The sequence below is a fragment of the Hipposideros armiger genome, unplaced genomic scaffold, assembly GCF_001890085.2.
Source record: "Hipposideros armiger isolate ML-2016 unplaced genomic scaffold, ASM189008v1 scaffold_97, whole genome shotgun sequence".
NCBI lineage: Eukaryota > Metazoa > Chordata > Mammalia > Chiroptera > Hipposideridae > Hipposideros > Hipposideros armiger.
In genome coordinates this window covers 1,235,251-1,248,579 of record NW_017731447.1, presented here as the reverse complement: position 1 = coordinate 1,248,579, position 13,329 = coordinate 1,235,251, and the positions used below count along the sequence as shown (strand labels likewise).

Sequence of the window (13,329 nt, the reverse complement as noted above, 5' to 3'; positions counted from 1 at the left end):
CTTGCGTATCATAAAAATATCATTTTCTATGCATGCCATTATGAAAAAGGATGAGAAGCACAGATCCTGATCATATCTGTGTCTGATTGTCCCATGGGGAAAACTGGTGGTCGAATCCTAGGAAACAAACTCTTAGCCTTGGGAATGTATATCTGGAATTTCGAATCTTTTTATTTGAGGTGGGAGCAAAGGCATCTTTCATTGGGGGGAAAAAGAATGTGTGCTTGAAGCTCCAATTCACATTTAGATTTCTGACATATAATACATAGTATGCCTAATACTCATTATTAGTGTTGTTAATACCACCAAAAATTGTTAAAATTTAAAATGGGTGTGCATCATTCGGCTCATTCTGTACATATCCCTCCAATCCATTAAAAATAACTACAGTTGACCCTTGAACAACACGAATTTGAACTACGTGGGTCCACCTACACATGCATTATTTTTCAGTAAATGTACAGTCAGCCCTCTATCCCTGGATGTCACATCCCAGGACTCAACCAACTGTGGATCAAAAACTGTATTTTCAGTCAATGGTTGGGAATCCACGGATACAGAGGGCCAACTGTATACATTGATCTATACCATTGTATATAAGGGACTTGAGCATCTGTGGATTTTGGTATTCGTGGGGATTCCTAGAACCATTCATTCCTCCATGGATACCTAGGGACAAATGGAATTTTGGGGAGCCGAAAGTTATATGTGAATTTTCGACTGCCGGAGGATCAGCGCTTCAAGCCTTTTGTTGTTCAAGGGTCAACTGTATATTCTTCATCCATCTGTAATATATGATGTTCTTATGAGATAACCTCCTAATTAACCTCCCTCCACAGCATTCTTTGAAAGGTGTTAAGATTTAGAACTAATTTTATTCTAGAAATATTTCTGTTGGGCTATCAGGTGTATATTGGGTTGTCGGAAAAGTCATGATGTATTTTTGCAACGAAAAACATAGAAAAATACATTATGACTTTTCCGGCAACTCAATAGAAGAAATCTCATTAAAACATAATTGCTTGAAAGATTTTAATAAATGAACATTTTACTGGGACTTGAATAGATATAATGGAAGATCTTTTTCCTCCTGATTTTATTGACTTGAGAATGGATTTCGGATCTCTAATTAATACTAGATGTCTGATTACACTTATAAACTATGTTCTTGGAACCTTGGGTTTAGAATCCTATTTTATTCTGACTCTTACACTACTTGATGGTTATTGCTGTGATATAGTAGATCAGTTTTTTAAATGGTACTGCTACGTAAGGAAATGAACACCAAAACGATGATGGTTTAGTATTCATTGATATAAGACTTCTTTAAATTTTTATTATGCATATGTAAACTGAAAGCCATATTAAGAATCCCAGCCCTTCATATATCCTAATGGCTGGTTGCCACTGCCTGTGTCTTCTTGCACTCACACAGCTTCCTTTAGATGACAATATGGGAACACATCTGACTGTTGCATCTTAGCTCCTCATTGAGTCCAATATACTAAAAAAGAGCAGTGGACTTGTAAGTTAGTATCCCTGATGTCAGATATGATGGACATTGTTTGGAATTGCTTAATCAAAATTTGACAAGTGTTCGTTTCTTACTCTGAACCATATTAGTATTAAGATCCATTGGCCTTTCTTGCACTTTGAATTAGTCTTTTACCCATGCATGGTTTTGTAACACCATTCATTGGTCATTTAGAAAGTGTGATTCACTGAGTTAGGCAGATCTTCCAAATGTTAAAACATTTCATTATATGATATTAAAATAATAATACTCATTAGCATCACCACTGATGTTATCAGAAAACTCTTACATATTGGGAAGTAGTTAAGCTCACAGCAGTGGATACAAATTTTTCAAAATTTCTCATTTCTCCTTGAAAGCTTCCATTTTATTGTTGGCAACAAATAGTCATTTGTTTTCTTTGAAATGACAGGTAAGTGTCTGGCAAATACCCAAGTCTAAATAATCATAGATGGTCTTTCTTTAAAGAAAAAGTGGTGTCCTGTAGGGAGTGGGGACAAATGGCTCTTTTGCTCACAACTCCTAACAGCTGTACAGGCCCTCTCCCTTGCAATAACATCATGCTTTGGTGTGCAGCAAAAGTGCTTTATGTGTACTTCCTGTGGTGTCACACAGAATATTAAAAGATGTGTACTTAATGATAGGGATTTCAGATTAGTTTTTACTGCATCAGGGACATTCTTAAATGAACTTTTTTTTAACTGCAAGTGTGTGATGGTGAAGAATACAGTGTGATCTGTACTGCAGTAAGGAATACTGGTTCACCTTAGTGCTCCCACTTTCCGTGGCTCTACCAAGGTGCCAGCAGTTTTACCCATCCTTGCCTTTGCACCATGAGTGCAAATGTCAGTGTACACAGACACACACACACACACACCCTGAGTGTAAATGTCAGTACACACATGCGTGCGCGCGCACACACAGCCTAGTCATTACGAAAGATAGTTTTGACTACATGGGACCTCCGAAAGTGTTTTGGAGATTCCCAGGAGCCCATGGATCACAGGTTAAAAACCTCTGCTCCCTTCTATCATTACTAATGTGAAATGTTATCTCATCCTACGTTCAGTTCCTCTGGCTCCTTAGATCTCTGGATACACTCTTCTCCAGTGACTACCTTCCTTCTCCTTCACTGTCAGACTGATAGTTACTGTATCTTTTTATGTTCATTAACATTCACTCAGTGTGTTCATTCTCTTATTATTTGGGGTACTCTTGTGTTACTTATTTTCAGATCAGCTTGTGCAGTTACATGTCAAGAAACAATGGATATATGCCATTGGGATTTTGATTGAGATTCCATTAAATTTGTAATTAATTTGAGGGGAATTGGCATTTATACAACACTGAATTTTCCCATCTAGGAACATAGCGTGTCTTTTCATTTATTCAGTTCTTAAGTAAAAATTTTGTATTTTCTTCAGTAGATCTTACACATTTTAAAGTTTATTGAGATATTTTAAGCTGTCTTTGCTGTTATAAAGGGGCCGTTTTTCATTATATTTTCTAGTTATTATAGATATAGGGAAAGGTGATTTTTGTGTTTACCTTGCATGCACATTTTTAAAAGTTTTTCAGTTTAATTTCTTGAATTTTTTAGGCAGATAGCAATATCATTTTCAAGTGATAATATTTTTTCTTAATTTGCATGATTTTTCCTTAAAGCGTTGGCTCAGATCTCCCATATAATACTGCATAGTAGAGATATTGGGCCTCTTTGTCTTGTTCCTGACTTGAGAGGCAATACTGAATGTTTCTCCATTAGGTATTTTTGAAGTTTTTGATAACTTTTAAAAAAACTTCTAGCTAAGAAAAAATTTTTTTACCTTCTATTTCTTATATATTAAGAGTTTTTTAAAGACTAGAAAGTAAGTTTTATTAGTTTACTCCTAGCACCACTTGAGGTAGTCAAATTTGTTTCTCTTTTGATTTCTTAACATTGTGAATTATTTTAAAATAGCCCTCCTAGTACCAAACCATCCTTCCATTCCTGAAATGAACTATGTTTAGTTACAGTAAAAACCTAGTAGAATTTTTTTGCATCTTTTTTTTTTTAATTTTGAATGTATACTCATAGCTGAGATTGGCCTTCAATCCTTTTTCTTCTGGTTTTGATTCTAGGATTATTACCTTGAGAAGTAATTGAACTTTCAGTCTCTTTCTGTGCTCTGATACAATTTAAATTAGATAATATTTATTTGTTTCTTGTGGGTTTGGTAAAATTTGCCTGCGAAAATCATCTAGCCCTCTCCTTTTTCAGGGAGGATATATAAGTGACCGCTTTGAATTTATCATACAACGTCTTTATAATTAAAGAAACTTCATGATGCCGTGGATCGTGTTTCTTTTTGCTGCTGTAGGCCTGGCACCTAATAGTTCAGTGCTGCGCATACAGAAAGTTTTCAGAAAATGTGTCGAATGAATCCTAATAGGTTTGAATAGTGATTTTACTTTGCTGAAGTTTTGTTTGAACTATGTTAATTTTTTTTTCTTTCTTTGTTTTTTTGTTTTGTTTTGTTTTGTTTTGTTTTTCTCCTTCTCCACAAAGTTCCACTCTTATCCTGGGGACCCAGCTTTAACTTTAGCATCTGGTATGTTGAACTTAGTGGCATTGATGATCCTGATGTAGTACAACCCTGTCTCAACTGGTATAGCAAGGTAGGACTGTATTTAAAAACCCTGGTTGTATGTTTCTGTTGACTGTAAAGGGAGAATTGTGTCAATCTCTTGTCTTCATTGAGAATAATGTAAAATACTGAGAGCAGTGATAATTATTATGATTAATCAGCTAACATTGATTAAGCACTTACATTCTGTCAGCTTTTAAGCAATCTTTATAACTTATTTAATCATTACCACTCTGAGATTAGTATAATTATTATCCATATTTTATAGATAATGAAATGGAACACTGAGAGGTTTAAGTATTTTGCCTACGGTCACACAGTTGTAAAGTGTTCAAGCCAGAATATAAGCTCAGGCAGCCTGACTCCAGAGTCTGCCATTATATTATTATACCCATGTGACCCAGAGTTTTGTTTTTAAGCTATATTGATAGAAATATTTCAACACAGTTTTTAGTGGGGTAGTTGTGGTTCTAAATTGCTTTTATAATACGTTCTGCCATTGTGTTTGTGTTGATTAAAATAGAAGTTTTTACTTTTCCTTTTAAAGAATTTGAAATAGATGGTTTCTATAAATATTATGATCTTGTTCTTACAGGAAGAATAAAAATTATATTTAACAGTTTTATTCATAGGTGATTTTATACAATAGATGTAGCCTGAAAAATGTGTTTAAATTACTGAGAAATAGGTCTTTTGACACCTTTTATGCTTCATTTTTCTTTTTAATATATAATTATTTGACTCTTGGCTAATTTTTTTTTTCTGAGAATGGAACTCTCTTCCTTGTCAAGAGGTTGATAAAGCTTTAGTCTAATCACCAGTTTCTGATATTTTTATTTGCAAGTAGGGGTAAAGTGATCTACTTAGGAGATTGGGGAGCAATGTAGGTTTTCTTCTAAGGTTTTTTAAATGGAATTTCAGTTCTTTTCTGGTCAGCTTAATTGAGGAACTTTTTGTTTGTTTTGTTTTTGGCGTTTGATTATTTCAATTTAAAATAAATGGTGACTTTTAGTATTTTTCTGTATTTTTCATTTATTTTTGGATTTCTTATAACATTGCAAGTTCTTGCAAGGTAGAGATGATATTTTTAAACATTGAAAATCATTTTACAGTGTTATGCACATACAGATAGTATATACTTAAAATCTTCCAAATGTGGTTCTTTAAAAAAAATATTTAGTTCCTTTGATAGTTGAAGATTTAGCTCCCTTTAGCCTATGATGTGTATGTGTGTTTTCTTTAATATACTCACACATATCTCTTGATATTGTAGGAAATTGCAAATTTCACCTCTATTCCCAACATTGTGGGGAGATTTTATTTGAAAACTTAAAATTGTTCAACCACATTCACTTTTCACTCTGTATCACGAACCTCTGGGAATTAAAGTCTTCATCCTGTTTGATTTTCAGTCCTTTTTTGAAGCATTAAACTTCTGTTATTTCATAAATCCTCTCCTATGTATCTATATACAGCCTGATAGGAAATTTAAAATGTGGCTGTGATTCAGACTCTTAAAGTCAACATAATTAAAAGGGAATTACTGTTTAGTATGGTTCTGGATAGGTATGATAGATCTTTATTCACAGGTCAAGGGAAAGAAACTAATAATCTTAAATTAGTTTGGATATAGAATCATTTTTTTGTTATTTGATGAGGAGAAATCTTGGTGAACTGTAGTGTTTAAGGAAAAGTGTTTTGATAACCTTCTATTAAAAAAAAACCAGCCAACTATAAACTGACTTGTGTTTCAAGTCTTATAAATCTTCCAAAAAGGTAATATTTTATTTTCTTGACTTATTAAAGGATAGTGCTTACAATTATGTTTTTGTTTGGTTATCATGCATTGCTTCTGTGTCATCAATTTATTTTATTCTTATTTAGAAAATTTGTGGAAACCTCAACATATTCTTGAAGTTACTGTTGTTTTGTTTTTTTAATTCTTTGTATGAGCTTATATTTTTGGCATTCATCCTATTACGGGAAAGAGTCAGTAAACTAAACTTTCCTCCTTTTGGATTCTAGTTAGTTGAGATTTACTTATTACTGTTTAATAGATGAGGTAGCCCAAATTTAGAAACAATTATAAAATTTAAATAGTCTCTTCCTGATGATTTTAAGTCATAAAACCTGTTTGTGAATTTGAAATCCATAAATATTTGATAATATTTATCATTCAGTTAATAATACTAAGAACTAAGAGTGAAAAGTATAGTATAATTTATGTACTTTATTTAATGGTTTCTCTGCTTTCAGTACCAACATTGTAATTGTAATGGATTAGTAAAAACTATGGAAATTATAATTTTTGCAATCTTAAGTAGGCTTTGATAAATAGTTTTTCTGCTTTTCTTGGAAGTTCAGGCTCTAGGTCTGCTTTCATCTTTTTATATCTTTCATGTTTGCAAAATACATACGTGTGTGTGTGTGTGTGTGTGTGTGTGTGTGTGTGTGTGTCTTTCTGCTACATACTTTGTGACCTTTGGCAAGTTAATACANAATCTATTTGGGCTCATGTAAAAGAAAACCCGAGTTTAAAAAATAAGGAAATGTTATTATATCCCATAATGAGAAGCCCAGAGGTAGTTTTCATGGTTGGTTGATTCAGTGATCCAATTTCTTTTTCTCTGCCTACTCTGTCATCATTATAGAATCGACTTCTTTCTCACCCCTCTACCAGTTGGCTGTAGCTGTTGTGTACATTGCATACAGAGAGGAAAATTTTTAAAGGAATAAAAGTAGATTTTTCTTCTCTGTATGTCCACGTAGAAGTAACAAAACATTTCCTAGAAGTCCCCCCAGAAAATCCTCATGTTTCATTAGCTCGAATTGTGTTCCATACCATTCTTAAACTAATCTTTGTTGAGGGGTATGGGTTTAGAGCTTGATCATTATTTGGGATGGAATTGATATATGTGGGAATTTCAGTGTCCATGACCATTATAATAACAACTCCATAAGAAGTAGATGAAGAAGTTATTGATGAAACAAATTCAGGAGTAAGGAAAGCATAAACGTGAGTCCCAGCCCCACCACTTAATAGCTGTGTGATTTTGGTTAAGTTTCTTCATAACTTGACACATTTCCCCACTTGTAAAATGGAGATGATAATGCCTAGTTCATAAGGTTATTTTTAGAATTTAAAATTGGAGTAAGAGAACATGGATTCTAACATTTAGTAAGTATTCAGCCTTTGGCTCTCTGAGCTGCACCATGGCGGTCGGCAAGAATAAGCACCTGACGAAAGGCGGCAAGAAGGGAGCCAAGAAAAAAGTGGTTGACCCATTTTCCAAGAAAGATTGGTATGATGTCAAAGCACCAGCTATGTTCAATATAAGAAATATTGGGAAAACACTAGTCACGAGAACTCAAGGAACCAAAATTGCATCTGATGGTCTCAAGGGTCGTGTTTTTGAAGTGAGCCTNCATCTTATCTTTGTTTTAGATTATTTTATAGCTATATTGACAGGGCAACTCCAATGCGGCTGCTCTGTTAGCTTTTTTGTGTATTTTGGTTTTCTTTCAATTAAATGAATGTGGCCTTTGTCTTTCATTCCTTTCATTTTCTAATTTATCCTTTTAAGATTAAAATTGTTTTGTGTTGAATTCTTCAAGCTTCCTAAATACTTTATCTCATTTACATTACTATATTATTAGTAGGATCTTCTCTCCTTAACAATTTGGCCTTCATTTCTGTTATATTTTCATTTTTTGTTCCTCTTTTCCTTCAACTCTGACAATTCATGTATTATTTCCTCTTGTTTTCTTACCCTATCTTTTCCAGCTATTTATATCTCTACAACTGTTTATATTTCTAATGTTTGTTCATGTTTTATAGGGAGGGTTGCTTACTGAACTTTTTTATAATTCATGGAAAAGTATTTGGCCATTTTCGTCTGTTACATGCCTACATTTTTCTGTTGACTCAGATTCGTTTGCCACGTTAAGAATTTATTTCTAAGGGCCGGCCGAGTGGCTCAGTTAGTTAAGAGCTCGCTCAAGAGTGCGAGCAACAGCGGTTCGAGTCCTGGCCTGAGCCGAGCTGCTGCTGAGCTGCCAACAGGTAGCAGGATGGCTCAGCTAAAAAAAATTTAAAAATTAAAAAAATAAATTTCTTATTTTTCCTTTTTATATCTTATATAAATCTTAAGTTGATTTTTATTTTCAGTATTATTGATCTTTGAATGAGATGCATTTTTCCTGATGGTAGTAAGGAGGTTCTTATGCGTCAGGAGCTAGGGCTGTGTTCTAGGATAGTAAAATTTGTGCTCTTCCCTTAGGATACTGTTTCCTCTCAGCAGTACTCAGAATGCAGAATCTCTAGTTTCCTCTACCTCACTGCCAGACTGCTTTTGAAACATGGCTTCTTTCCATATTCCTGTCCATTCATGCCTTTATGCTTTTGTTTATGCTCTATTCCCTTCCCTGGTTACTTTCCCTTACATCACTATTCACTTTTAACTCATTATTCAAAGTCAGCTCTTTCAAAACAGGTTCTGTTGTTATTCCCGTACCCCAGTAGCTTCCCTGTCTCTTAACTTCTGTTAGCCTTTGTGCCATATTTATTTCTTATTTTATGCATAAAAGATTGTTCGTTTTCTGCCAAGTGTTGTTCCAAATATTACATAATTATTATTGTCATAACTAATATATATTTGAGGGCTTTATAATGTACTGTTTATTCTTCTAATATATATATATATATTTAATTCTCATGCCTACCTTCTAAGATAAGTTATTGTTATCCCCATTTAATAAATGAAAATGATTAAATAATTTGCCTAAGACAGCATAGCTAGTAAGTGGCAGAACTGAAATTTAAATCTGTACCCTTTACCANTGCTGCACACATGAAATTAGATAACCTGAAAGAAACGTACTGTGTAGGCCTTTCACAGCTTTGTGCATGTGTGTAGTTTTATGTGTGTTTGGTTTTTGTAGTAAACTGCGATGGATTTCTGGATTTTCAGTACATTTATGTTTTAATACCATACAGTGGGAATTATAGCAATAAAAGAGAATGAAGATTTATTTTTAAAGGGAGAGAATATCAAATTAGGTAGCTTAAATGTTGGAGGATCCATTAATTGTTAAACACTGACCACAAGCCTGTAAATAATTTGTTTTAGGTATTCTTCTTTGTTGCCTTTTAAATTTTGTTGTATAACTTTGTATTGACAATTTTCCTTAGGTTTTTACAGGCTAGGACAGCTTAAATACCATTATATTTAGTGGTTAATGCTAAAATTATAAGTTTCAAATTACCATCCCAAAAAGCAAATACTACCAATAATTTAGTATAATTTTCCTTTATTATTTGATTTTAGAAAACTTTACTTCATAGAGTGCCCATATTCATCCAAGTAATATTTTATTTTTTCCAGTGTAATACTCAATTCTGTTATTGTGTTATGCTGACCCACAGTGCTTCAGGAATAAATAAGCTGTTTTTGTTGACTCACATTAAAAAATAAGAGTAAAAATTATTTCAGTGGAGATAATCTTCTAGGCATTAATGTATTTTCACAAATGTTTTGTAAATAACAAGAAATTATAATATTTCATTTAAAATTAACTGCTAAATTTGTATGGTAACCTGTGAGCTTGTATAGAAGTATTATTAGGGTCTCTTTGGAAAAGGTGTTCACGTCAAGGCATAGGAATTTGTTTTCCTAATGTTGGCCCCTTCCCCCCTTCCCTCCTACGGAAATAGGCTTGACTAAGCTGTAGAGTCGCCTACCTGAGAGTATCATAAGTATACGTATGTTTATTTGTTAAAAAATCAGATTTATATACAAATTGTTTTTTTTTATCTAGAATAGTTACTTTATGAAAATGAAGATGAAATTTGGTGTTTAGATCGTCTCCAGTAGCTTTTCCCTCTTTGAACATAGAGTGGAATTTATAATGGCTATTTTTCTTTCTTAGTCATAATTGGAAATATTATTAAACTTTTTTTNGTTCCCACCAGCAGTCTATGAGGGTTCTTTTTTCTCCACTGCTTCTCCAACGCTTATTTGTCTTGTTGATGATAGCCATTCTAACTGGTGGAAGGTGATAGCTCTTTGTGGTTTTGATTTGCATTTCCCTAACAGCTGGTGAAGTTGAGCATTTTTTCATATATATATATGTTGGCTGTTTATATGTCTTCTTGGGAGTTTCTGTTCATGTCCTCTGCCCATTTTTTAATTGGATTGTTTGTCTTTTTGTTGTTGAGTTATATGTGTTCCTTGTATATATTGGATATTAGCCCCTTATCGGAGGTGTTGTTTGCAAATATCTTATCCCATTCTGTTGGTTGCCTCTTTGTTTTGTTGATGGTTTCTCTGGCTGTGCAGAAGCTTTTTAGTAGTTTGATATAGTCTTATTCATTTATTTTATCTTTTACTTCCCTTGCCTTTGAAGTCAAATTCGTAGTCTTCTTTGAACCCAAGGTCTGTAAGTTTAGTTCTAATGTGGGCATTTAATGTCAAGAGTTTCCTTCTAAATGCTGTATTAGCTCCGTATCACTAATTGTGCTATGCTGTGTTTTCATTTTTGTTCAGTTTAAAATGCTTATGCATAATGACACATTTTCCTTTCCAACCCTTATGCCTGTTTCCCCCTTGTATTTATTATTTTGGCCAGGATACTTAGTACGAGGTTGAGGTGACATAATGATAGTGGATTTCCTTTTGTAGTTAATGATGTTAAAAGAAATGCTTCCAACATTCATTGCTAAATATGACTTCTGATCTGGAGTTTTTAGAGATCTAGTATCAGATTACAAGATTGTTAAGATTTCATGTTATAAATGGATATTGAATTTTACCACTTTTTCTCTACCTTTTGTTATATGATTTTTTCCTACTTTATTAATATATGAAATCATAGTGATTGATTTTTGTAATGTTAAACCTCAGATATTCTTAACTTTGTCATGTATTTTTTGACATATTTTGGATGTAAATTGACTAATGTTTTGTTAGAATTCTTCCAGCTATTCTCATTAGTAAGATTGGCCTTGTAATTTTTCTTTCTCTTATCTTCCTCTTCAGGTTTAGTATCATTGTTAGGCTAATCTCATATAATGGGTTGAGGAGTTACCTTAAACTTTTCTTCCTGTTCTCTGAATATGTATAAGATTGGAATTATTTCTTTCCCATGTGCTTGGTAGAACTTACCATTGAGCTCTTTCTGTGCTTGGAATTTGCTTAGAGGGAGTATTTTTTGCCTGTCAATTAAATTTCTTTAAGTGTTTAGTACTNACAGGGCTCAGAGAGATTCCAGTTTGGTGAGCACATCATGGTGCTGGGAGAGGGCGTGGCGAGGGGGGGGAGGGGAGAGAGACACACCTTAACACACACCAGCATACCTGCACCATAGTACATTGCCCTGTGCCTTTCTCCCAAATGGCAATTCCTGAGTTGTATCCTCCCTAATTAACCAGTAAGAGCAAGTGAAACTCCCCTAAATTCTGTGATCACTCTAGTGAATTATGGAACTTGAGGGGACTGTGGGATCCCCTGATTTATAGATGGGGTTTGTGGGAGCCCCTAATTTATAGACGATAGTTTAGAAGTATGGGTATTCGGGACTTACGCTTGGCATCTGAAGTGGGCATTGTCTTATGGAACTGAGCCTTTAACTTGTGGTAGAGTCAGAATTAAATTGAATAGTGGGATACCCGGCTGGTGGCAGAGAATTGGGGAAATAGTTGGTGTAAGAAAAAACCCACACATTTGGTGTCAGAAGCATTGTGAGTAAAAACAGCTTAACGTTCAATATGAAACTTGTAGAATGTGATTTGGTGAATCTTTTTATAGAAAGAAATAAAGAATAATAGACTTTCTCAGTGCTCTGCTTTCATATATTTTAATTTTATTACTTATCATTCAGTATTATTAGGTACTCATTTATAGATATTGGTTGACTATTTTACAACAGAAGAAAACAGAACCAGTACTGCCTGTTTAAAGCTAACTTACAGTGAGTTGCTTCTGGTTCTACTGAGTTACAATAACAAACCTGCCTCTCAGCCTTGTGCATTGTTACTGCTTATTTAATTGGTAGTGATACTTGCAAATAAATAACTATGTTTGAAGTAGAGTATACTTTGAAATATAAACAAATAGAACAAGTATGATAATCAATCTCTTCCCAGACCATTAAAATGCCATTAGTGAAAGGATATATGTGTGTATGCCATTTTGAAGAATGAATTCTATATATTTTTAGTCTTACAGGTTTAGAAAGACACAAGTAATTGTATGTTTTGTTTCAAATCTTTACCTTTATAACATAATATTTTGTTAAGGTAAACAACAATAACAGCAACAAAATCCACTGATAACTATGTAATTATTCGGCTAAAAACAGTTACGTTTCAAAACTGCCTTTTAGGCAATGTACTCACTTAAGAGAATTTGTTAAAATCGTGGCCAACTCTGCTACTACAGAGATTTAACTTACCTTTCTAGCTCCACAAAGGAACCAAGTTAAATTGGTAGTAAGGATTCTTGGGACTTAGAGCCAAGTCCTATGTTTTGTACTCCTCAACTGGCTTGCAACAGTGTTTAGTTAATAAACATTCCTTCCAGGGTTGTTCAGTTTGCTGCTGACTTCACTGATGATAATTTGTTGGACAAATAAGGAAGTAAACACTGCAGACTTTTTTGGCTTCTGTTCCACTAAAAACATGACAGAGAAGGGCAAGGAGTTCCTGCTTAGTAAATAGGAAAATCTAGGGAATCAAAACCATCGTCTATCAAACATCTTTAATGGAAGAAATAAAAATTGCTTTTCGTATATGTAGTATATTACTACTCTTGTCAAGTATGGTGTGTATTTTAAGAAAGTATCTCTAACGGACATCCTATTTGCCTAGAAACATCTCCACAATTACATTCAGTTTCATTAGGGGCAGGTGATTCCTGAACCTGCTTCCTCTCTAGCAGTGGGGGAGGGGTGGGGTAGAATCCAGTGATGATGCGCAAAAGCAATTACCTAGGAGCAGGAAATTCTCAATTCCTCCCTTTGCAGTGTTTGTCTTATTTCCTAAGAAATAGAAGTTTACTTTTGTGAGATAAGGGTGGGATAAAATTTAATAAGTAACACTCTTAACAGGCTTACTGCAGTAGTTCAAGTATTTCTTAAAGTTGCAACTAGAGGTCTCTATCTCTTTCCATC

General features: G+C 33.9%; 1 protein-coding gene across 1 annotated transcript in view; it reads left to right on the top strand.

Annotated features, from left to right (window-relative positions):
* Window positions 1-13,329, top strand: part of MKLN1 (muskelin 1) — a 167,487-nt gene that overhangs the window by 68,792 nt on the left and 85,366 nt on the right. The window contains exon 5 of the mRNA XM_019646086.1: window positions 4,083-4,219. Coding sequence (XP_019501631.1) covers window positions 4,083-4,219 — 137 coding nt within the window. The remainder of the gene's footprint in view (window positions 1-4,082; window positions 4,220-13,329) is intronic.